The following is a 27,278-nucleotide window of genomic DNA, read 5'->3' on the forward strand; positions in this document are numbered from 1 at the left end:
GAGTTTATGTCTTCCATGTAATTAAGAAATACACATCCAACTATCATTCCTGATGTAGAGAAAAAAAGCTTCATACAAGTATACATGCACACCATCCTAATTACATCTTCGGTGTCTTATTTCTTATTGCCTTTCAATGCTTTTTGCAACGAGTCCATGATGGTTGTGCTCGATAGCCTTTCAGTTTGTATGGATCTTCTTGTTAGAAATAATGATGTACTTTTATTTCCATAACCAAGATTCATCAGCTCATCTCCACAAGATATACCGAAAATGGACTTGATGTCTTCTGTTGTTAGCTTTACAGTTTCCAGTCCCAACTGGAACAAACCACTGCTGCCTGACTGGTATGTTTGAATTATTTTGAATGCAATATCATCATATTTTCTGCATTGTTTATAATTCAACTTGTTCTTCAATTTTGCATCAAACAATAACCAAAACGGGGTTTTCTTCAACCCTTTAATATTCCCGTTTCTGAGTTTGATGTGTGGTAACAGCTTCACTATTGTCACGATGTTTGATCTGAAAGTTACTTTCCATTCTTTTTGCTTTCCCTTTAGCTTTTTCTCCCACCAAGTCGATTCTTTACGCCTGCTTATTGTTTTTCTTGTATTGCTCTTCAGTCTTAGTGTTTTCATGAGTTGATTTCCTGTACAGAAAATGAACATAGAAGACATATTAACACTGAGAATACTCCTAAAAGAATCACTCCAATGTCATTCTCATGAGGTCTAAATTTGATAACAATCACGGCAATAAAAACAAAATCAACATTAAAACCGAAATCAAAAGCAAGAGAATATCATTAACTAGGGATTTTGACTCAAATCCGTTCAGAATCTGAGAACATTCACAGCAATCGTACCAAAATCAACAATGAAACCTAAATCAAAAGGAAGAGAACATGAATAACTAGAGTTTTCAATCAAATTGACTCAAAACTTGAGAACATTCAAAGCAATCTTGTCAAACTCAACATTGAAACCTAAATTGAAATCAAGAGAATATGATTAAGTCGGGGTTCTCACTCAAATTGATTCAGAATCTGAGAACATTCACAGCAATGGTACAAAAATCAATACTAAAATGTAAATTAAAAGAAATAAAATATGATTAACTAGGGTTTTCACTTAAATTGATTCAAAATCTGAGAACATTCACAGCAATGGTACCAAATTCAACATTGAAACCTAAATTGAAAAGAAGATAACATGATTAACAAGGGTTTTCACTCAAATTGACTAAAAATCTGATAACATTCACAGCAATTGTGTCAAAATCAACATTGAAACCTAAATTGAAAGCAAGAGAATATGATTTAAGTCAGATTTTTGACTCTAATTGACTTAGAATCTGAGAACATTAATAGCAATGGTACCAAAATCAACATTGAAACCTAAATTGAAAATGAGATAATATGATTAACTAGGGTTTTTCACTCAATTTGATTCAAAATCTGAGAACATTCACAACAATGGTATCAAAATCAACATTGAAACCTAAATTGAAAGGAAGAGAATATAATTAACTGGGGTTTTTCACTCAAATTGACTAAGAATCTGAGAACATTAGCAACAATGGTGCCAAAAGCAACATTAAAACCTAAATTGAAAGTAAGAGAATATGATTAATAAGGGTTTTTCACTTAAATTGACTAAGAATCTGAGAACATTAACAACCATGGTACCAAAATCAACATTGAAACCTAAATTGAAAGCAAGAGAATATGATTAATGAGGGTTTTTCACTCAAATTGACTAAGAATTTGAGAACATTAACAGCAATGGTACCTAAATCAACATTGAAACCTAAATTGAAAGTAAGAGAATATGATTAACTAGGGTTTTTCACTCAATTTGATTCAAAATCTGAGAACATTCACGGCAATAAAAACAAAATTAACATTGAAACCGAAATTGAAAGCAAGAGAATATGATTAACTAGGGTTTTTAACTCAAATTGACTAAGAATCTGAGAACATTAACAGTAATGGTACCAAAATCAACACTAAAACCTAAATTGAAAGCAAGAGAATATGATTAACTAGGGCTTTTCACTCAATTTTACTAAGAATCTGAAAACCATTCACAGCAATGGTACCAAAATCAACATTGAAACCTAAATTGAAAGTAAGAAAATATGATTAATGAGGGTTTTTCACTCAAATTGACTAAGAATCTGAGAACATTAACGGTAATGGTACCAAAATCAATAATGAAACCTAAATTGAAACCAAAAGAACATGATTAACTAGAGTTTTCAGTCAAATTGACTCAATATCTAATAACATTCATAGCAATCGTGTCAAACTCAACATTGAAACCTAAATTGAAACTGTAACAAGCCCGCGGGGGGCGACCTCGCTACAGCTCGGACTCGACTTTTCGTAGTTACGGTTCTAAGTCTGAACCAAAGAGTCCAAGTCTGGCAAATCGTTTTAGGAAAACTGATTTTTGAAAGAAGTGCCAAACATGGACTGCTTTGCCAGATACAGAGTCGCCACCTAAATATTTTGTTTTGGGAAATTTAGGAAACCCTGACTCGGTGCCAAAAGGCCACGTGTCCGTCATCACCAAAGTTGCCTCGGCTCGGGAACTTGGGTACGATTGGGGAAGGTCACTTCGTGAGCACCCCCGCTCGCCCGGTCATAGACCGGCCTCTACTAACCATGATATCAATTTTTGAAAACATTGTGAGTTCTTATACCGGTTATTAGCCTAGGTTACTATGTGATGCGCACAGCATACAAGTATAGACCGGGTCGCCCGAATTGGAACAAAACATTTCATGCTTGTTTTTGAAAATGGTTTGCTACCCGCAGGTAGGCTTGAAACATTTGATGTTTTACTCCAATTCAGATAACACAACCTCCACCCACAGGCATTCAGGCAGTTTAAATCATGTAAGCACATAGCCTCATGGTAAGCATGCTATTCATGGCAACACTCACACGCATGCAAGGATGCTAAAGCATAAAACTTACCGGGTACTCCAAGCCAAAACAAAAACTGTATTAGAAATCATGCATGATCCTAAGTATACAGAAATGCCTAATGCAACGCATGCAAAAATGCAACTATAGCAGGCTCGGCTATTCTAAGATGGTATACGAAATGCTACAACTACCATGTATTCAATTTGGAATTGAAAGTACGATGCAGTTAGTATGGTGCGCCGAGCCCGGTGCATGCAATACAGATGAATGATGCAAACATGCTGTCATACTGTATGCTAATTTAAATATGCCCTAATCTAACCATTATAAGCGGATAAATAAAAGGGAGAAAGACGTGGGGTTGGAAGACATGCAACACACTCACGCACACTTATTACAGTTGTGCCCTCACTCGGAGAGTCCGAATAAATATACAGTCCAAATATTACAGTCCCGAATAAAAGAATATTACAGTCCAAAATATTACAAAATCCTAATTAATTAAAGAATTAACTAAGAAAGCAAATGAAACTGGCGTGCAAGCCAGGGACTGCCTTGCTTCTGATGGATGATGCATGTCCGGGTCGTCTTGCGCGGAAATCCACCGGAATGCCCCAATTAGCCTCTGTTTACACCTGTTCTTGAAATGCGTGCCAATTCCCAAAAAGTTGCTGATTCCTGATTTTGCTGCAACAGAGAGCAGGAAAGGGGCATAGCAATGTATTTGCACAGATATATGCATGCCTCGATCCTCGTGCCACCAATCACGCATACCGAGGCATGATGGCCGAGGAGTCGAAATGCACAACTCAATATAGGATGAATGCACATGAAACTACAGCTAAAACCTAACTCCATCATGGATAATCCGGAGTGTCGGAGACTGGGGGAATTGAGACACATTCCGTCACTCGGAGTACGAAATGTACCTCGTTTCCCGTGCCCGGGCTAACTCCTATCCCGAACATGATGCAGTATGCATGATATGCATGAAATGCAACTAAGATATAGTCCTAACATACACAGAATGCTATGAAAATGAAATGCCTCGAAGTACGTGCACACGGGCGCGCAAACCGAGAAAATGATATGTGTCTCGAAATACGTGCACGCGGACACACAAACCGAGGCGGTGATAAATGCAATGGAAATGAAGTGCCTCGAAGTGCGTGCACACGAGCACGCAAACCGAGGCGGTGATAAATGCAATGAAGATGAAGTGTCTCGAAGTACGTGCACACGGGCACGCAAACCGAGGCGGTAATAAATGCAATGGAAATTAAGTGCCTCGAAGTGCGTGCACACGGGCACGCAAACCGAGGCGGTGATAAATGCAATGAAATGACATGGAAATGACAAATGGGCTTATACCAACATGAGTGAGCCTCAGCCACACTCACATAGGATGCCGGCGGATAAAAATGAGGTGTCTCGAAATGCGTGCACACGGGCACGCAAACCGAGGCAATGATGAAATGCAATGGAATGACATGGAAATGACAAATGGGCTTATACCAACATGAGTGAGCCTCAGCCACACTCACATAGGATGCCGGCAGATGAAAATGGAGTGCCTCGAAATGCATGCACACGGGCACGCAAACCGAGGCAATGATAAAATGATATGAAATGACAAATGGGCTTATACCAACATGAGTGAGCCTCAGCCACACTCACATAGGATGCCGGCGGATGAAAATGGAGTGCCTCGAAATGCGTGCACACGGGCACGCAAACCGAGGCAATGATAAAATGATATGAAATGACAAATGGGCTTATACCAACATGAGTGAGCCTCAGCCACACTCACATCGGATGCCGGTGGATGAAAATGGAGTGCCTCGAAATGCGTGCACACGGGCACGCAAACCGAGGCAATGACAAAATGATATGAAATGACAAATGGGCTTATACCAACATGAGTGAGCCTCAGCCACACTCACATCGGATGCCGGTGGATGAAAATGGAGTGCCTCGAAATGCGTGCACACGGGCACGCAAACCGAGGCAATGACAAAATGTGATGACATGACATGGAAATGATATGCAAGCATTCTAACAGAATTTCAGCAACAAAATATGGGAAAAACAGTCCCGAAATGAGGCGAAATGACATGAAATGCACGGAATTGTCCCGAAATGCAACATTAGGCGCCCGAAATGGCCTATAGCTATGCTAAACATGCACAACATGGACATGCATTGCAAAGACAGAAGCTAGACAGTCCCAAGAGATGCACTTTCACAGTTATAAACATGGCCAAACAGCAAGCATAGGTAAGGGAAAAATAGCATGCAAGAATAGGGGCCAAAAGAGGGGTAATGAAGCAAGTGGTATAAGCTAAACCCAAACTGAAAAATTTCCTTCTACAACACTGAAGATGGACCAAAAATATGAACATTTACAGTATATAGAAGCCTCAAAATCAGTATACAAATATGCTAAAAATGTGATGTAAAATGAAGCTCAAAAGGTGCTAAAACATGAAGTGTACAAAATAATCACCAAACAGAAAAAAGGTGTGAATGAAACATGAAGTATAAGCCAAAACAAGGCCACTTTCAGTTCGGACCAAGGTCCAAAAACAGAATTAAAGAGGGCTATCAACTTATGCAAAAATGAGGCCAAATAAGGGATTGAACTACAAGTGACACATGGAGACACCAAACAAGGTTGAGCCCTTCTCCAATGTTGAAGAGGGGCTCAAAATAAGCCTAATATCAGTTTACAACATGCTCGAAAATAAATTGCTCATGGGTCAAAAATAGCATGTAAAACCATGACATACAAGATGGTCAATGAAGCAAGTGTATTATAGAGGGCTCAAACAGGGTTGAGCCCTTAATGAGAAGTGAAGATGAGCTCAAAAAATGGCCCTTTTCAGTTAGGGCCGGAGCTTGAAACAAAAAGGAAGTGGGGTTTAGAAATAGATCAAGAAAAAGGGTTAAAAGGGTAAAAGTGTAACTTACCCTTGAAGATTCGAACTTTTGTTACTTCTTGGATGGATTTGCAGCTTCTTTAGCCTTCAAGAATCCCTCCTTGCTGCTGGAAATGAGATGGTGGTGGTAGAGCTTGGTGGTGTAGAAGGAATGAAGGTTATGGACTGAGGGTTTTTTGAAGAATTGAAGAAGAAGAAGATGGAGGTGGCTATGGAGCTTTGAAGAAAAGTTTTTCTAACCCTTGTAGAGGAGGCCATCAGCTGGTTAAAAGGGCCAAAAGGGGGTGTAAAAGGTGGGGGAAATGGAGAGGAAAACTCCCCCACAAAATATCCCCCGGATACAGAAAATATCTGGGGGATATTGCCTAACAGCTGGAAAGGGTACAGTGAGGAGAATACGGCCGGCCTCTTACTTTTACTGGAGGTGGCCGGCCGGCCACACCCCCTAGGGGTCAAAAGGGTCAGTGAGCTTTTCTGGCCGGCCAGATACTGGAGAGGTACCCCTATGTGTGTACAACACAACCATGTGGTTAAAAGTCTAAGAAAGTGGGTCCAAGGGGTTCAACATTAGCCCGGAAAGAGGGGTTCAAAAGGGTCAAGTGACCTTAATGGCCGGCCATGAACTTTTAGTGGCCTCTCAGATGTGTACATCACAGATATGTGGTTGGAAGTTCGGGGAAAAGGGTCCAAGGGGTTCAACATTAGCCCGGAAGAAAGGGGTCAAAAGGGTCAGGTGACCTTAATGGCCGGCCATGAACTTTTAGGGGCCTCTCAGATGTGTAGATCACAGATATGTGGTTCAAAGTTGGCAACATTAACTCCAAGGTGTTCAACATTAGCCCGGAAGTGCGAAAAACGGGCGTCGGAGGGCTTCGGAGGAGATATAACTAGCTGCTGCAACAATTACTAGCCTCCCACCCTTCAGTGACCTCCCTGGTGATAAAACAGAGGTACCTGCCAAAAATGAACGAAAATCGTTGCAAAACGAATGCTCGGGGACCAAAACGCGCAGTTCGGGATCCCGAAAATAGGCTGTTAAACACCGAAAGTGGCATTCGGCCACGAAGTGGGCTTCTCAGCCCCCAGTGTCCCTCAAAAGGGAGCAAATAGGAAGTATGCCAAAAATTAGAGCAAACGGAGATGGTTAGGCGATCCCGAACCGAGGCACACGGCCTGACGGTCCTAGAAAACCGAAAACCGGGCTCCGAAATGGGAAAAATGGCCTGCGGCCACCAAATGTAGCCTACGGACATTAAGAGATGGTCTACGGGACCTCTCCCTCCCCTCAGGAAAAGAAACAAAGGAAACCGAGTCTGGTTCGCAAACCGAGACAAGGCACAGAAGAGGGTTCGGAAGTCCGGAGGCAGGGCTCACGGCCGCGACTCTGAGATTTCTGAACGAGCACATTATGCAACATCACCAAGCGCTCAATCGGTGACGTCTGAGTCTTAAGGTCGGTCAAAAATGGGGTGTCTACAGAAACCAAGAGAATATGATTAAGTCGGGTTTTTTACTCAAATTGACTCAGAATCTGAGAACATTAACAGCAATGGTACCAAACTCAACATTAAAACCTAAATTGAAAGCATGAGAACATGATTAACTAGGGTTTTTCACTCAAATTGACTAAGAATCTGAGAACATTCACAGTAATGGTACCAAAATCAACATTGAAACCTAAATTCAAAGTAAGAGAATAAGATTAATGAGGGTTTTTCACTCAAATTGATTGAAAATATGAAAACATTAACATCAATGGTACCAAAATCAACATTGAAGCCTAAATTGAAAGCTAGAGGATATGATTAACTAGGATTTTTCACTCAAATTGATTTAAAATCTGAAAACATTTACAACAATGGTACCACACTCAACATTGAAACCTAAATTGGAAGCTAGAGAATATGATTAATTAGGTTTTTTCACTCAAATTGATTAAAAATATGAGAACATTCACAGTAATGGTACCACACTTAACATTGAAACCTAAATTGAAAGCAAGAGAATATGATTAATTAAGGTTTTTCACTCAAATTGATTTAAAATCTAAGAACATTCACACACCAATCTTAAATTGCAAGTATGAGAACATGATTAACTAGGGTTTTTCACTCAAATTGATTCAAAGTCTGAGAACATTTATGGTAAAGGTACCAAAATCAGTATTTAAACATAAATCAATTCAAAATTTGACAACATTCACACACCAATCTTATCAAACTCAACATTGAAACCTAAACGGAAAGCATGAGAACATGATTAGCTTGGATTTTCACCCAAATTGATTCAGAATCTGAGAACATTCACAGAAATGGTACCAAAATCAACAATAAAACCTAAATCGAAAGCATTAGAACATGATTAACTAGGGTTTTTCACTCAAATTGATTCAAAATCTGAGAACATTCACAACAATGTTACCAAAATCAACATTGAAACATAAATCGAAAGCATAAGAATATAATTTACTAGGGTTTTTCACTCAAATTGATTCAGAATCTGAGAAGATTCACAGCAATGGTAACATAATCAACAATGAAACCTAAATTGAAAGCATGAGAACATGATTTACTAGGGTTTTTCACTCAAATTGATTCAGTATCAGAGAAGATTCACAGCAATGGTACCAAAATCAACAATGAAACCTAAATCGAAAGCATGTGAACATGATTAACTAGGGTTTTTCAGTCAAATTTATTCAAAATCTAAGAACATTCACAGCAATGGTACCAAAATCAACAATGAATCCTAAATCGAAAGCATGAGAACATGATTAACTAGGGTTTTTTACTCAGATTCATTCAGAATTTGAAAACATTCACAGTAATGGTACCAAACTCAATATTGAAATCTAAATTAGAAGTAAGAGAACATGATTAACTAGGATTTTTCACACCAATTGACTTGAAATATGAGAACATTCACAACAATGGTACCAAAATCAACAATGAAACCTAAATTGAAAGCATGAGAACATGATTAACTAGGGGTTTTTCACTCAAATTGATTCAGAATCTGAGAACATTCACAGTAATGATACCAAAATCAACCTTCAAACTAAAATCTAAAGGAAGATAACATTATTAACTACGATTTTTGACACAAATCGACTCGAAATCTTAGAACATTTATAACAGCAGTAACGAACTCAATATTCAAACTGAAATGGAAATCAAAAGCAAAAGTTTCAAAAATGGAAGATTTCGTAGAAACTAGGGTTTAAGATATTTTGAATCTTACTTGTTTTCACCATTTTGGAACTCAACATTCAAACTGAAATGGAAGAAGATTTCGCAGAAACTAGGGTTTAAGATATTTGAATATTACTTGTTTTCACCATTTTGGTTGTTTGAATTTGAAAATCTTTGATGATCTAGTTTGTTGTTCTGGAATCTGAGCTGAGATTGATGAAGTAAGACGAAATGTGAGGCGAAATTGATGAATGTGAGAATGAAATCTGTAAGGGATGTGAAAAAGCGCCAATGAGCTGTGAAGAATGAAAAGTTGTGATTATATTTTGTGTTTTTTTATTTGGTAAGGATAGTTTCGTCATTTAAACTTGTTTATGGGACTTATAGGTAAAAAGTTTTTTAAGTAGGACTTAATGGACCATTACTTACTAAAACGGGACCTAACTGTAAATCTCCCTTTTCTAAGAGATTTTTTATATAAATGTGAAACTTTTAAATGTTTCTAAATTGAGTAGATATAAAACCTGAAAAATATTGATTAAATTATTAAAAATAATAAAATACAGAGTAAAACTCTTTCCTATAGATTAAATTATCTAAAAAATACATTTAGATTAAGTGTATAAAAATAAATAAATAAATTTGACTGTAACATTGTAAAAAAGTTTTGACTAAAAAACCAAAAAAAAAATACAAGATCCAAAAAAAACTCAAAAATTAGTTTTGAAAATTCATTACTAAACAAATTTTGAATTTTAAAATTTTTAAAAGTTATTTTCAAAATATACAACTCAAAAATTAATTTTAAAAATTCATAATGAAATAATTTTTAAATTTTATCAACTCTTTCCACAAAATTATTTTTCAAAATTCATTCTCAAAGCTCAACGATACGCAACCTCTCTTCTTAGATCTTGCCTTACACGACATAGTCAAAAGGAAGGAATACTTCTCCTTATCAAACCAGTAGAGCTTCAACATTTGAAGTTGTCTTTTGTGGTGTTCTATTGCTCATCACTTCGTCACCATATATATCGTCATGATTACTTTGATGAGGTGTTCTTGAAAATCAACACCCTTTAGATATAGTCAAGTTAGGTCATCTCTAACGCTATACCAAATCTATCACCAAATTTAAATTTGGTGAAAAAGTACTTTTTTTTGTACTCCAATGGTTTCATTAAACAGATATCAAATTGAGAATATCAAAAATGTTTGACCAAACTGAGGATGCTTTGATTCTTTCATCAAATCACTATTCATTACCGTTGTATTTTCACCACCGGATGTCCTCCGGAATAAACACCTCAAGACAAAATTTTGTGAAATTTTTGCACTAGGCAGTTGACTTCTCGGTCGACCCCCCGGATGACCTCTCAATTGGTGAAAATCAACACCCTCTATGATACAACAACTGGTGCTTTCCCTTCTTTCAAAATTTTTAAGCTAAGTCTAAAATGGGAACCCGGCCCACATAGAGAGATTTGGTCTAGGAAAAGGTTAACACAGTAAAATTTTAGTTTGTTAATTTTATCATTTCACTATTTTGATAAGTTTCTTTCACATTCAAAAGTTAAATAGAAAATAATTAAGGCCTTGTTTGATTAACATGATTAATAGTGAAAGGATTAATAATTTCATGAATTAGTGTAGGATTAGTTATCCAATTAAATTAGTGAAATAACCATTTATTGTTTTTTTTTCTTTCATACTTAAAATTATAATCCCTGGCCTCTCTCAATATTAAAAATTCGTTAATTTTGTTAGATTGAATGTTCGCCATACATGTAATTCAATTAATAAAATTTACAATCAAACATGAGATTGTGATTTCATGAACTAACAATCTCAATCCTATGCTATAATTCTACTAATCAAACATTCTCTAACACTCAGTTTCACTACAAGAATTTGCACTTTTGGCGACTAAATTTTAGTCGCTAAAAGCCATATTTTAGTTGTCCAAACTCTTTAGCGACTAAAATCTTTAGTCGCAAAATTCGTCGCTGAAAATTTGTCGGGGAAGGTAATTGGCGAGTAGCCAAAAGCCTTGAAATAAAATTAAATATCACTTTTTAGCGACTAAAATTTTTTTGTCGCCAAAAACCTTATTTATATCCAACGACTAAAGATTTAGTCACCAAAATTTTTTTTGCTTCGTTCTATTTTTTTTTTTAGCTACTGAATATATTAGTCACCTAAAGTGTCATTATGTTTTAGCTACTAAAAGAATAAAAGAATAGTCACCTAAATTTTCACATTTTCAGCTACAAAAATTATAGTTGGCAAAGGTGTTTTTGTTCTTCATCAAAAAAAAATTGGCTACAAAATATTTTAGTCGCCCAATGTTTGATTACTTTTGGCTACTAAAGTTTTAGTCACCTAAAGTTTGGTTTTCTTTTTGGCTACTAATCTTTTAGTTGTTAGAAGTCTGATTTTTTTGGCTACTAAACTTTTAGTAGGCAAAACTATTTAATTAGCTACACATTTTTCGCTACTAAACTTTTAGTCGGCAAAAGTTTTCTGTTTTTCAGCTACAAAATATTTTAGTCGCCAAATGTTTGATTATTTTTTACAACTAAAATTTAGTCGCCTAATGTCTGTTTTTTTGTTGGCTACAAAGCTCGTAGTCGCCATTATTGTTTTTCGAAATTTATTTTGGGTTTTAGCTACTAATTGACATTTTAGTCGCTAAAACATGTAATTCCTTTTTTACTACAAATTGTTTAGTCGCCAAAAAAATAATATTATGTTTTATCACAAAATTGTAATTTCTTCACACCCTGTCCGTATTCCGTACAACCTGTAGTACGTATATAAACAAAATAATACATATTTTATCAATCATTCCACAATTCATATTACTTCCAACCATCCAAAAATAAATAACTTTAAATATATGTATTCCATACAAACCAACTATTGTTCAAACTAAAATTATATTTCCATACAAAATAGGGAATCATACAAAAATCCAACCCACCATATATAAAAAAAATATATATGTTTACTACCATGCGAAATGGCCATTTGGATTGTAATTTGTACCACCACAAAAGGTGATCTATATGCCACACCAGTAATTATCAATTGGATTACAAAAGTTATTTGTATCAGTAATACTAATATACACAAAAACAGAGGATGACAGTTAATACAAAAGTGTAAAGCATCCTCTGTACACAAAAAGGGATTATCCACAAGTCCACGCCAAAAACCATTTACAAAAAATTTTTAAAAAAAATTGCACCCATTACAAAATATTAATTAATTGAGATACAAGAAAAAGGTTGTAACATGCATTTAAGGTAGAACAATCTATTTAAGCCTTTTTCGAAATACAATCATATGTACGTATCACGAAAGATTTATTCCAAACTTGATTTCAATTTACAAAAATACAATTTTTAGGAGCATATCTCTTCATAAAATAAATGCTTATTACTAGAATGTTTTGGTTGTAATTTTATTTACCTCTTCTTCATTCCCATTTTCCTAGTCAAAGTAAAATAAATGAATAACTTACGAGGTTGTCTCCATAACCATATGATGCTTTCTTAATACGTGTACCGCCCAAATGACCACCGTATGATGAAACAATGACGTCATTTACAATCAAAATGTTGAACATTGATTGGATGTCAAACTCTCAATTTTTCGAATAAGTTTAAGGTGTTTTTGGCTCTAACTCACAACCTACACGAGCTAATTACATTCCGTCTATAGTCATAGGTCTTATTTGTCACAGGGAAACTGGCTGTTTTGCAATTTCAACCCTTGAATGCCTTTTTTCGATTAAGTTTAAGGCATTTTTGGCTCTAACCCCCAAACTGCACGTACAAATTACATTCCGTCTATTGTCACAGGCCCTATTTGTCATGAGGAAGCTGGCCATGACATCCATATGGTGGTTCGAGGGCTATTTCGTAGTTTCGCCACCTTAACTCCCTTTTTCCATTAAGTTTAAGGCGTTTTCGCATCTAACTTCCGAACTACACATGCGAATTACATTCTGTCTATTGTCACAAGTCTTATTTGTCACGAGGAAGCTAGTCGTGATGTCCATATGGTGGTTCAAGAGTTGTTTTACATTTTTGCCCCCTTAACGCCCCTTTTCGGTTAAGTTTAAGGCATTTTCGATTCTAACTTCCAAACTACATGTGTGAATTACATTCAGTCTATTGTCACAGGTCCTATTTGTCACAAGGAAGCTAGCTGTGATATCCATATGGTGGTTCGGGGGCTGTTTCACATTTCTGCCTCCTTGACGCCCTTTTTTCAGTTAAGTTTAAGGCATTTTCGGCTCTAACTTCCAAACTACACGTGCGAATTACATTCCGTCTATTGTCACAGGTCCTATTTGTCATGGAAAATCTTTCCGGGACATCCATACGGTGGTTTGGGGGCTATTTCACATTTTCCCCCCTTAACGTCATTTTTCGGTTAAGTTTAAGGCGTTTTCGACTCTAACTCCCAACCTACACATGCAAATTACATTCCGTTTATTGTCACAAGCCCTATTTGTCATGGTGAAGCTGGCTATGACATCCATATGGTGGTTTGGGGGTTGTTTCGTAGTTTCGCCCCTTGAATGCCTTTTTCGGTTAAGTTTAAGGCGTTTTCGGCTTTAACTCCCGAACTACACGTGTGAATTACATTCCATCTGTTGTCCAAGGTCCTATTTATCATAGGGAAGCTAGCTGTGATATCCATATGGTGGTTCGGGTACTGTTTCATATTTTTGCCCCCTTAACGCCCTTTTTCAATTAAGTTTAAAGCGTTTTTGGCTCTAATTCCTAACCTACACATGCGAATTACATTCCATCTGTTATCACCAACCCTATTTGTCACGGAAAAGCTGGTTGTGGCATCCATACGATAGTTTGGAGTCTATTTTGTAGTTTTACCCCTTGAACGCTTTTTTCGATTAAATTTGAGGCATTTTTTGCTCTAACTCCCAAACTACACGTGCAAATTACATTCCATCTATTGTCACAGGTCCTATTTGTCATTGGGAAGCTGGTCGTGACATTCATACGGTGGGTCGAGGGTTCTTTTGCATTTTCGCCCCCTGAACACCTTTTTTCAACTAAGTTTAAGGCATTTTCGACTCTAACTCCCAACCTACATGTGCTTATTACGTGTCGTCTGTCCCGATAGATCCTATTTGTCACAAGGAAACTACTTGACTCTAACTCCCAACCTACGTGTGATAATTATGTGATATATGTCCCCACAGGTCCTAGTTGTCATGAGTAAGATGTCTGTGATATTCGTATAGTGGTTCGGGGGTTGTTTTGTATTTTCGCCCCCCAAACGTCATTTTTCGACTAAGTTTAAGGCGTTTTCGACTCTAACTCACAACCTACATGTGCTAATTATGTCCAGTCTATCCCCACAAGTCCTATTTTTCATGATGAAATTGTCTGTAACATCTATACAATGGTTCGGGGGCTGTTTTACATTTTTGCCTTCCAATGGCTCGTTTTTGCCTTTTTTCTCACATTTTTGTCTACAATTCTTTAACTATGCGTCCTATCGACACGCCTCTTATTCTCACAAGTTTGTTTAATGTAGGGCGAGGTGCCGGTGATGGTCTTTGGGTAGATTGGCAGCTGTTTGGCATTTATGCCCCTCAAGGGCTCGTTTTTGCCTTTTTTCTCATATCTTTTCTCTAATTCTTTAACTATGCATCCTATCAATTAGGGCTGTTCAAAAATCCGTTCGATCCGGTAATCCGGACCGAACCAGACCGAATCATACTATTTGGTTCGGTTCTATTAAGAATTGGTTCAGTTTCGGATTAAGAAATATGAGAACCGTAAAAACGGTTCGGTTAATGGATTTTATGAAAAAATCGTGGTTCGAACCGAACCGAACCGAACCGAATTTTAAAACATATATATAATATCAAGTTTTATTTTTATTAATTGATTTTTTATAATTTTAATGATATTAGGATGATATAGATATGTAATATTAAGTAATGCCTTAATATTATTAATTTTTATCATGAGTTAAATGTAATTAGTTTGAGTAATTATTTTGCTAATATTAATAATTTATTTTTGTAAATAGAAATTTTTGGAATCGTAAACCAAACCGAAACCGAACCGTTTTTTCGGTTTGGTTCTGGTCCGGTTTTACAAGTGTAACGGTCTGGTCTGGTTCTCAAAATCACAGAACCGTTAGGATCGGTTCGGTTCTTGGATTTTCTCATAACCGAACCAATCCGGACCGTGTACACCCCTACTATCAATGCACCACTTGCTCTCACAAGTTTGTTTGATCTAGAGTGATATGTTCGTGATGGTCTTCAAGTAGATTGGCAGATGTTTTGCATTTTTGCCAACCCAACAGCTCATTTTTGCCTTTTTTTTCTCACATTTTTGTCTTTAATTCTCTAATCGTGCATCCTATCGACACGCCACTTGCTCTTAAAAGTTTTTTTAATCTAGGGTGAGGTACCCATGATGGTCTCCGAACAATGTAGTGGCTGTTTTAATTTTTTTCCCTAAATTTGAAAGAAATTAAAGATACGTACCTAATAAATAGTGATGGAACAAACAAAACAACCTATTCACATTAATGTATTTGGAAGGGGAAAGATTGGGTACACACCTAACATTGTTTGATGTTTTGCCTTATAAAAGAAACCTAATAAGAAAAAAAATCCAAGTTTCCAAATTTAGTATTCTTGGCTGCTCAAAACAAAAAATAAAAAAATAGTGTTCTCAAGGGAAAGTTTTCCATTCCAAAACACAAGCACCAAAATGTGAATTCCCAGAAAAACTTCTATTTTATTTGTTTAGCTTCAAGACATCTATTATCTTTAGAACAACACCAAAACTCTGCATGAAAAAAAAAAAACACTCAAATACCAAGATGCCATTCTACTTAGCCAGTATTTCAACATCAAAACCAACATCTAACTATGATCTTATTGTACACTCCCTAAGAAATTGATCTGCTCATGAGTCAAACTCTAGAATCCATGGTACCATTATCTCAGAATTTAAAGGACAAAAGTAGTACGATAGTTAAGAACAAAGAATCCATATAAGACAAAATAAAAAGAACCACATTTTTGTGCAGGTTGAACTATACTACACTAACGAGTAGACCCCAGTAAGGAAAAGTTTCAAGCATCTCTGCAGGATTAAAGCATAATCAACATTGCTTTACATTTATAAGTGATCCATGTCAATCACTGGTGTAGGGATTGCAAAAGCTATGCAACTATGTTGTCATCTAATATTTATTTTGCTTCTTTTAGTTAAAAAAAATTATTCACATTCTAATCCAAAGAGACACGTGAATAGTTAAAAAGGGCTCAATAAGTTCAATATTCCCACCAAACAGTAAATGGAGTCACAAGAGTGTGTCCACTAGACAGGAAAGCTAATTGAACCCCTAATCTCTTCACAAATCTCAACATAAATTCTACAGCATGTGCTCACTGAGTTCAATGACATTGCACAAGAGGCACATACATAAATCATTTATCAAAAATCAATTCAACGCACACTCCACACAATGCTAAGATCCATGATTATATGATGGGATTAAAGGAACAACTTGCATTAATCCAATTCAACTCCATTTTATTGTTTGTAAAGCATCAGGAAGGGAACTACTCAAAGGTTCTTTGAAGGAACATAAACTATTCATATTCCCATATGCCTACATTTGGAACACAACAATAAAGAAGAGCTAACAGGATTATTACATACCAAAACCACACCCAACAGAGCCCAGCACACCTCCAAAGAGACACCTTGTAGCATACAAAAGTCCCTGCACCAGAGGTATTGTAACAGTTGAGCTGCAATTCATAGAGTAATCCATATTTCCTTACTCTTGTACAGAATGATAAAACATGTTAACTATCAAACTCTCATGTTGACACCAAGCAAATGGCAAATTAAGTTAGTTAATCTACGTTAGTTACAAGATCATAATGTGATTTCCTTTTACCTTGAGTGAGATGGGCAAATAACCCGAAGTACAAGCAGATGTAAAGCAAGATTGTCCTATTTTCAACCATCTATCTTTTCTGCCTACTTTTGTCATTCTCAAATTCATTATGTCCTTTTAACCTATTCCACCCCCAACCTACTCTTTTTGGCAAAATTCTCTTTAATTCCATTGTAATTTTTGCCTTGAGCACTTTGTGCCATGAAATTTAAATAAATGCAAAACACTCATGGTTTTGGTAGAACAAAGCAAACTTAAAATTTTGTACCATTTCGAAGTTCTCCAGCCAAAATAATTGTTGTTTGGGTGCCATAAAGTTCTAGTAATGTGGCCAATAAATCCATCACTGCATCCTCACTATAAATTACATCCGACCCCAACACTTTTTTCATCCAAAATAAGAGAAAAACACAATAAGAGTCTATATAAAAAATAAAATAAATTCTAAAATTCAGAAACTTTAAATGAGCACCAAAACAACTCATACAAGATCATTACTTGGCCCAAAAGCATAAAACAAATACTAGGTAATTTGATGACAATGTATATGGAGCATGAGACTAAATTCGTAGGTCAAGACACACCATGTGGAAGGTCCTGGTGCAAAATCCAATAACCAAGAGCTGGTGTTGGTTCTTAGGAAAATTGATTACAATAGCCATAACAGTTGTAACGGCACCATAACAGGCACTCAAGGGAGTTGTAACACCCATTATACCTACTTTGTTATAGAAACAACCAATTTTTAAAACCTTTGTTATGTGGAAGAGAAGATATAAGATCTTTGTACCATAATCAGGTAATGGTCGAATCAATTCTACAACAGGCTTCTCTCCCCAAATGAGTCGACTCACTGCTGTAGAACTACGAACATTTCCGCACAGATTAGTTCCAACGTTCTTCCTCAGCAGCCTTAATCTATTTGGCAAATCAGTAAGAATAACTTCAGCGCCCAAAAGGGCAGCAATGCAGCTAGAAACACAACAGAAGAAAATCATAATTTAAGAGAAGCAATGACTTTCATGTAAAATTAGTAAATAAATATAGAAAAATCTGAGTGAAAATTCCACTCCTCATGCTACGCACTTACTAATCACATTCATAGACATGGTCTACCATCTCATCAGCATAGAATTCTAATAAAAGTCCTATTTTATTGACCATGTAATTTTATTTTTATTTTTTTGCTTCCCTTATTTGAAAGCCATTTCGCCAACTAGAAAATAAATGGACTCTGTTTGTTCATATGGTACGGTATAATGACAAAGATGGAACTTAAAAATAGTTATTATTACATAACTAATCCACAGCCAGATCCCAATTCAACGACCTTCTTGCCTTGAAGAAGCATCGTCCCTGATTCTACAGCATGCTCTAAGAACTTCCCCAATACAACTCCACTGTCCCAAAGCATTGATCCTGTTACTCCAGGAGTTCCCTAAAGTTATAAAAATAAAAACAAATAAAAAAAATCAAAGATCTAACAATGATCATAACTAGAATATAAACAAAGTGAAAATATGGTCCAAATAGTAACTGATTTACAATATTATGAGGAAGCCGTTAGCCAAATCAACTATTGCTGCTTTAGAAAGTTTTGATAAGTATTCAACTCCATAGGTTAGTCAACCCAAATATCCTTTCACCTACTGCAAATTCTTATTTATCAGCAAATGGTAAAAAAAAATTATACAGTACAGAACTACAAAATATTTGTAAAGGTGTATTTGTAATTTATCCCCAGTTGTGATTCTAATTTTAGAAATCAGACAAATGCATCCATTCTATCCACATACATTAAACATGGAACACTTTCAAAACAGAATTACAGATACAATTTGAAAGTGCATATATCAACAACAAATTCATACTCAAACTAATGAAAGAGAAAGGAAAAAGATGGGGAAATATATGAAACTAGTAAAATCAAACCATATTTCGGACATCAAACCCATACTAGTTTAGAAATCAATCCACAATAGCCAAACCCATTTCAGAAATGAACACCAAATTCAATTGATTCAAGCATATAAAACCTAAAGCCACAATCAGAAAAGCGGGAAATAGAGGAAGGGAGAGAGAGAGAGAGAGAACCTGTGATCTACGGTTGTGCCGGTGGTGCTTTGCGGTGGTGGTTGTGGCAATGTCCTCCGTACGGTGGGCTGCGGTGAGGTGTTTCTCTCTGAGGTTTGGTGTATGATTGTCTTTGTCTGAGAGGTTTGAATGTTGTTTTGTGTAACAGAGAAAGGGGTGAGCAGCAATAAAAGAGTTCGTGCCCTAAAAAATTTCAAGCTTTAGCAACTAAAATAAATTTTTGTCGGCAAAAGGGTGCTTATTGGCGACTATCCTATTTGGTAGCCACAGGTAAATCAGCGGCGACTATTTTATTGGTCGCCAAAAGTATTTGGTGACTAAATCTCCATTTGGTCAGGAAAAAATAATATTTGCCCACTAAATTTTTTAGTTGCTAAAGAGTAACCATAAAAATATACCTGGTTTTTGGCTACTAACATTTGTTTTGTAGGCAAAAAATAATATAAGACGACTGAAAAAAATTAGAAGCCTAAAATTCAATCATTAAAAGTGATAATTTTGCCGACAAAAAAACAATTTAGTCACCAATAAATAATATTTCCCCACAAAATGTTTAGTAGCTACATCCTATACCAACGCTGACTAATACATATTTTAGTCGCCCAAAGTGACATTTTTGGTGACTAAATTTTTTTTAGTCGTCAAAAGTGGTCGCCAAAGGTGCAAATTCTTGTAGTGTTCATTAAGGCAAAAAACATTTTCAAATGGAAAATATTTTCTACAGAAAATTTTTTCTAGAAAATATTTTCTAGAGAAAACATTTTTTTATGTTTAGTGGTGGTAGTGAAATGAAGATGGAGATGGAGGTGGTGGGGTGGAGGTGGCGGTGGCGGTGATAGCAACGGTGATCGTGGCTATGGCTGCGGTAATGGTGGTGTGGTGGTGCAGGTGAGAATGGTGGTAGTAGTGTAGTGATATTGGTAAAACTTTAATACGAAAAATATTTTTCACCTTGTAAAAGTGAAAAATATATAGGTAAATTACACTTTGCACTTTTTATGTTGAGCCACTTTTTTACTTTGGCCCTTCAAGTTTGTTTTTCCCTACTTTGGCCCTTCATGTTTCAAAATTTTCCCACTTTACTCCTAAAGTAATAAGATAGAAGATGACACATTATCAGTTACGTGGCATAAAAATATTTTATTATATAATATTTGCACCTCTAACATAAACGTAGACTCTAATATAATAATATATTTTTATGTTATATAACAGTTATTGTGGCATTTTCTTTATAATTTTGAACACAAGTTAGTTTTTGGAGTAAAGTGAAAGAAACTTAAAACATGAAGGGCTAATGTGGGAAAGTGGCCAAATATAGAGGGGAAAAAGTGTAATTTATTTAAAATATTTTATGCCCATGTAAGCATATTTTTTATTTATCACAAAAAATGTTTTTTGTTGACTTCTATTTTCCATTGTATAAAGTACCAAAATATATATATATATATATATATTTTTTAGAAAATATTTTTTGCCCAAACAAATGGAACATAAGACGCTTCTACATTCAAAAGTTAAAGAACAAAAAGGCAATTTTTATTTTGAAGATTATAGTATATAGACTTTTTTTTTTTTTAGCCAATATAAGTTAAAGAATTTAAGAGAAGTAGCTTGAATTTTTTATTATGTGAGGCCTGATTTTATTTTTTTAACCCAAAATAATGCACTTTTTGAAGTTTGCTAATTTTGGGCTCTAAAATTTGTTAAAATGGAAAATATATATTATTATGGGCTTTAAAATTTTGGCCACATTCTCAAATATGAGCCTTAGATGATTGCCTAATAGTTGAACCTCTTCTGAAAATTCTAATGGTCTAGTTGATCTCAACAAACACTGCGAAGCTGTACACAATGATGTGCCAATTTGCATCTGGAAGGGCTGCTTATTCTTAATAAGAACAATATTATTTTATTTTTATTTTTATTTTTTTGTAAGCAAGTGAGGATATATAAAGATCCACAAGAAATACAAGGTACAAGGGGGCATACCCCAAGCAAGAAGTCCAATTTCTGATGTGCATGCTCTAACATTTTGTTAAAATCAATGATTTGAGAGGATTTGTAAAAATAAAAAATAAAATAAGACAAAATTTGTAAAACAAATTTTTCATTAAATTATTGATCCAAACACAATCTTCAATTGTCAATATCCTTCCAAAAGCAAATAGTTTTGGACCTTGACCTGCTGCTACAGAGTAAGCCACCACATCAGTTTCTATGCTTTCCTTTTGGAGTGGTAAAATTTTAAAGGAATCCAACAAAAAGATCAATTGAATTTTCAGCATTATTGAGGTTCACACCCTCAATTTACTCTGAAAAAACTGGCTAATTTTCAGATAATCTAGTCTTTGGCTACAAGACCCAGACATTGGGAAGTCACATTACTAACTTAATTTGGCTCTCCCAAATTTTTTGTAAAAATTTTCGTACACTTGACATTTCATACAGTTTGGCCTTTAATTCTACTTTAGTCTGTGTGTCCATATGTACAAGTTCTTTTCACACAAAAAATATAAAAAAGCATATGTTCATATTTTTGAAATGATAAAAACCTCTTTACTTGCGAGCAATTTCATCACACTGATTTTCATCCAATGGAACAACTTTGATTTATGAACAATATATATTAGAATTCTAACCAGGTAAGATTGTATATGTTTAACCTTCTTCAGATTGCATAGTAATGGATGAAACATCATGCACTGAACTGTCCTTCTATCTAGTACAATTTGAAAGGCCAAATTTAGCACCTGAAAAGGCCAATCAATTCTAAATTTCACAAAGACATGGCTAAGCATGCTTCAACAAAAAAAACATGCTTGACACGGCGACACGAGGTCAAGGATATCACAATTGAATGAACCCAGCACGTTATTACCAAAGTGACTGTTTTCAATTGAACATAATGAGTCAAGTGCTCATGCTTGGATTATGTTCTATCTCTGTTTAAGTTTGTTTAATTTGAGGCTACTTTGACTACTGGTAACAGGCTTGGTATTATCATAACAACACTTTTTTACAAATGATATGGCAATTTGTATACTCCACATACCCAACCTTCATAATCGAGTAGTATATGAAACAATTAAATACATAAACAACTAGACCTTGTCTTGTTTTGGTTTTGTTCTTTTTCATTTTCATTTTCATCTTCCTTTTCATCTTCGGGTTTTCCAAAAAAATAATGAAATGTCCAAAAAAGCAGTCAAGTTTTCATTGCAGTGGGAAACAGTTTTCGAAACTCCAAAAACAACTTTATTTTTTAGAATTGGAAAGGCAACACTACTCGTGATAATACAACTGCTGAAGATGATGTATATATATATATATATCACACCCAACGCCATAATAAATTCGACCCCTCCATATTGTTATTAATGTAAAATGTTACTGTTTTTATTCAAAGACACAGACTGGAAATCATGTTTGCTACTCGAGACACAAACAGAGCACAGTGCCAAGAAAATAACAAGACATACTCTCCACTTACTTCAATTTGGAAAAATAGACACAAAGGTTGGGTTGGGATTATGAAATACAATTTCTTTTCCTCTTTGAAATCACTAAACAATGAAACAGACAGAGCAGAGCACAATATTAAATTCAAATGTAGGCGTCGCTAACGCTGTGTTTGATTGGGAGATTTTGAGACAGATTTGGAAAAGGAAAGGAAAAAAATGTGTGAAACTATGTGAAATATAAGTATATTTTTTTCACATTTCACATACCTTTTCCATTTTCTTTTCCAAATCCATCCTCAAATCCCCAACCAAACATAACATAAGTGAACAACGCTCGTACTCATGGCTTCCACAGCAGAGTGGTCTCTGCAATCATGGAAGTAACCACATATGGATCCATATTCGAAGCAGGCCTCCTGTCCTCAAAATACCCTTTTCCGGCTTTCTCTGTGTCCCTCCCGACCCTAATCGATGCACCACGGTTTGCAACTCCCTGTTGGAAGAAAAACAAAAAATTACCATGAGGATGGCATTGTATTATGAACATGAGCTAGGTCCATGCACTAGCTGTTACAAAAATTGGATATAAATTAAGTAAAATGGATTCTTCTATTTTCATAGAAAATAAAAATTTCCCAATTCAGACTTTTTTTTTTTTTTTTTTTTTGGCACTAAATGCAAGAACGAATGAAATAATAACCACAAGCACTCATATATAGAGAAAATATTTTTTGGTGATCTCCAAGTGCAAGATTTCAACCATCAAAAAAATTGTAAAACAAATTATTTACCCATAAGAAGGTGTTGATGTCGGCGGTCTCATGTCGTCCAGTGAGACGACGCTCGTTGCCTTCACCATAAGCAGCAATATGTTCTTTGTGCCTTAGGCCAAGCTTCTCAATGGCCTTTTTGATGACCTCAAAACCCCCATCACTCCTCGTAGACTTGGTGCTGAAATTTGGATTAACATTCTATCATTAGCACAAAGGAGAACAAATTTCATGTTATGCCGTTAGTCCCTATTTTAAGTTTGATCTATTACCTGTAATTGGTATGAGCTCCAGCGCCATTCCAATCACCCTGATATACAAGAAGCCCGCAGTGAGAGTTAGAACGAATATAATAGCGATATTGAAGTAAATGCAAAACTATTGTATATAACCAAGTGTTGAAAGAAAATCAAGATCCTCGGGGGATAATGAAGGAAGAACAAAGTAAATTATGAAAAAACTAACCTCGATAGGTTTGGGATCAAAGGAAACCACGACCCCAGCAATCTCCGTGATCCTCTGTCAATAAAGGAAAATAAAAAGCAGTTTAGAACAAACTTTGTATTATTAAATCCTACATAATAAAATTAAATAAAATTAATAGTTAGCATAGTAGTAAGTAGTTTCAACTAGGAACTTTACCTCAAGGATGTAACGAGCCACCCACAATTCATCTCCGGCTGAGATACCAACAGAAGGTCCAACTTGAAACTCCCACTGTATTATAAAACAACGAAATATTTGAGTTTCAACTGAATAGAACAACAGTGATTCAGATTTGGAGGAGAAAAATGAAAGAAATAACTCAAAAGTAACTCCTTTTACCTGGCCAGGCATCACTTCACCATTTATTCCACTTATGTTTACACCAGCATAGAGGCAAGCCTTGTAATGCGAATCCACAATATCGCGTCCATAAGCTTTGTCAACACCAATACCACAATAGTATGGTCCCTATGTTGCAATAACAAGAGGTTCAATTACAGTTGTTTTAGGCAAAAAGAATTCACCATAACATATCACAAAAGATAGAAACATTGTTGCTCACAAGAATTATCAGCTGCTAAACTCGGGATCTATTTAAATTGGGAGAAGCATTTAATGTAGGCATTAAAAAGCATAATCCCTTTTTGCAGTTGCTTAAATTACCAGACAAGTTGGCATTGAACGCTATTGAATTATACACGACAAAAATCAGATCAAATTTCTTTGTTTGGTGCAGTGTAGTCTTTTGCAAACCAAAAGTTAATAACTAGAAATCATAATCTAAAAATACATCAAACAACAAACAATTTACAACCAAAAGTAAATTACAATAATCAGTACATCAAACAAGAAAAAAAATACTGCAATTAAGACAAGATAGAAAATTGCAAATTGTTGGTATTTAGAAGAGGATCGGTTTCGTTTACCTGAGGTCCTGGAAAACCTCCAAGCGGCCAGCCAAGCGGCCACTTAACTTGTTTTTGGAGCAAGGTGTACTCTTGCTCAATACCATACCTATTTTACAACATGAATTACCAGTAAATTACCACATCCCAAAATTATTGGGGGATAAAGATGCACGTAAAATACAACAATGTGAATAAAATTTGACAACACTATGAGAGGTATAAAATAATAGTTACCAAGGTTCTTCAGCTACAACATCAGGGTGGCTGAAAATCTTTGCAGCGTTGAACCTCTTGTTTGTTGGAATTGGCTCACCACCAGGTGTGTAAGTATCACACATGACCTAAGATAACAACAAAGAGAGATGAACGAACTTGTTTAGTATTTTGTTAAAGACATCGCAATGAAGTGCCCCCCAAACCCAAAAGAACTGAATGCAAAAATACAAGTTTAACTCACCAATATATTGTTTCCCCTCCTGAATGGGTCCTTAAAAATTGCTTGAGGGCTGTTGTGTTTTTTACATCACCAATTTACAAAAGTTAATTTCAGTTATTGTTAAGTGAACCCAAATATACAAACAACACTATGTAAGGGAAAATTGTGTAAAAAAAGGTAAAAGAAATTGAAAAGCAAGATCACATACTAGATAATGACTTCACTATCTTCACCAGGAGCTTGTCCTGTGCTAGATCCGTCATAATTCCACTTTGGAAGCTTTTTGGGGTCACTCACAGGTCCAGAAAGAGTCTATATAGCACAATCGATTACATTAGATACCATACACAATAACCAGAAACAATTTTTTATTAGGGAGAAAAGCTATTACCCTTGCTTTGCTTCTGAGGTCCATGCCAGAACCACCAATCCTATTCACAGATTCAAAATTAAATATCAAAGTTGAAAAATTCTAGATAAACAAGGGAAATAATTAATAGCACTGAAAAAAAGTCACAGAACATACTCATCAACAATAAAACTACAACATAAGCTGTGTTAGGAAAGTGAAAATAGAAAAGGTAGGTAAAATGTTATTTCATTTAATTTTATACACCTTTTCTTTTTTTCATTTCCAAATCTCTCACCAAATTCATGAACCAAACACACAGCCCAGTTTTAAAAACCATGGAAAGATTAGCCCATATCAATCACAACAACATAGTATACCAGATCTCCATAGAAACAAGAGTGGTTACAAAACTAAACTGAAGATTAAAGCCAAGTGATAACAAATGTATGAAATCTTAGAAAATATATTGATTCTAAAAATAAAAAATAAATAAAAAACCTTAAACAAAGCATCAAATTTCCACCTACAAACAAAGAAAAAAGGCATGATTCTCATCAGAACAGAGAATTGCTAATGAAACTCCATTCACAATTAAAATAAATAAATAACGTAAAGTTTAGATCTTGTAAAAAAAGGGTTTTTCATAAGAAATAGATCGAAAACAAAGCAACAGATTCACACACATAAAATAAATATATACATACATCTAAAACATTAATAGTGAACGAGCGATGATATAATAGTGAAAAACACACAATTGCAAGAAATTCTGAAAAGGGTAAGTACTATAAACAGAAACGATAGGTTGATCTCCATGAAGAGAAAACATAGTAGCAGAACCAAGAACATGGGAAGACAAAGAAGATCCCAGAATACTGAAGAAACAGAGCATGAGTCGAAACAGAGCATGAGTCGAAACAGAGCAACCCAACAACCGACAAAAACAAAGAGCAACGAAAGATCACATGAAAAACTACTCACCATATGTACTCAGCAATCACCTTCTCCGTAGTGTCCGAAAGGTTGAGGTTGATGAGATCTGATAGCAAAGACATGGCTCTCTCTGTCTCTCTCGCTCTGCTTCTCTCTCTCTCTCTCTGTCTGTGCTTTTAATGCAGAGCCGTGAGCAGAGGACATGAGTGGGTTTTATAGAGTCCAGAGCAGAGCAGCCCCCTCGAATTAATGCCTTCTGTTTTTACGAGTCTGTGTAGCACGATGTAATCGGTTTGGTACGTTCGGTATTTTAATAAAAAATTATATTGAATTGTTAATGTCGATTTTATTATTTTAAATATTTATACAGTTCTCACATCAAATTACACTGAATCAAACCAATTGAAACAGTTTTGTTTGGTGTGATTTAGGCCTAGTTTGGGAAGACTAAATAAGTGCACTTTTTAACTTTTTATGAAATATGGGTTGGGTTTGAATTGATGTGTTAGAGAGGTGATGTGACTTAAATAAGATGATGTGACTTAAATAGGATAGTGACTTTTTGACTTTTTGTCTTTTTTTAATTATGCCAAACTTGGCCTTAATCTGTTTAAAATTTTTCAAACTTGAGTCATTTTTAAATATAATAATTAATCTATATAAAAATATTAAATTAGTTATTTGTTTACCATTTCAAACGTATCCAATTCATCCATTTAATACATACTTTTTAATTCCTAAATTAATAAAAATAAAAACAAAAACAAAAAGTTTAAAAATACTGAGGTTT

The 27,278-nt window shown here is 35.3% G+C and overlaps 2 protein-coding genes across 15 annotated transcripts; both read right to left on the reverse strand.

Annotated features, from left to right (window-relative positions):
- LOC114323290 (uncharacterized) lies at positions 1–21,932 on the reverse strand. Of its 14 annotated transcripts, none has more exons than XM_082887711.1 (6): positions 19,140–21,932; positions 18,341–18,483; positions 17,836–18,017; positions 17,314–17,427; positions 16,802–16,865; positions 1–652 (listed from the first exon to the last, which is right to left on the reverse strand). In XM_082887711.1, the coding sequence occupies exons 2-6, from the start codon at positions 18,457–18,459 to the stop codon at positions 589–591; spliced, it is 543 nt and encodes a 180-aa protein (XP_082743837.1). In that variant the 5' UTR covers positions 18,460–18,483; positions 19,140–21,932; the 3' UTR covers positions 1–588. The 14 variants fall into 14 exon arrangements, 8 of the variants coding, with proteins under 8 accessions (XP_082743837.1, XP_082743859.1, XP_082743848.1 ...); XM_082887733.1 differs by lacking the exon at positions 17,314–17,427 and adding an exon at positions 18,591–18,694; XM_082887722.1 differs by having other exon boundaries at positions 17,836–17,963; positions 19,140–21,442.
- A 556-nt stretch (positions 21,933–22,488) lies between these two features.
- LOC114323283 (glutamine synthetase cytosolic isozyme 1) lies at positions 22,489–26,844 on the reverse strand. Its single transcript, XM_028270852.2, has 12 exons — positions 26,537–26,844; positions 25,595–25,634; positions 25,412–25,515; positions 25,225–25,273; positions 25,002–25,108; positions 24,786–24,873; positions 24,199–24,327; positions 24,016–24,090; positions 23,839–23,892; positions 23,646–23,683; positions 23,395–23,554; positions 22,489–23,096 (listed from the first exon to the last, which is right to left on the reverse strand). The coding sequence occupies exons 1-12, from the start codon at positions 26,608–26,610 to the stop codon at positions 22,944–22,946; spliced, it is 1,071 nt and encodes a 356-aa protein (XP_028126653.1). The 5' UTR covers positions 26,611–26,844; the 3' UTR covers positions 22,489–22,943.
- Between the last annotated feature and the right edge of the window lie 434 nt (positions 26,845–27,278).

Source organism: Camellia sinensis, chromosome 1 (genome assembly GCF_055761805.1).
Source record: "Camellia sinensis isolate YWXY chromosome 1, ASM5576180v1, whole genome shotgun sequence".
Classification (NCBI taxonomy): domain Eukaryota; kingdom Viridiplantae; phylum Streptophyta; class Magnoliopsida; order Ericales; family Theaceae; genus Camellia; species Camellia sinensis.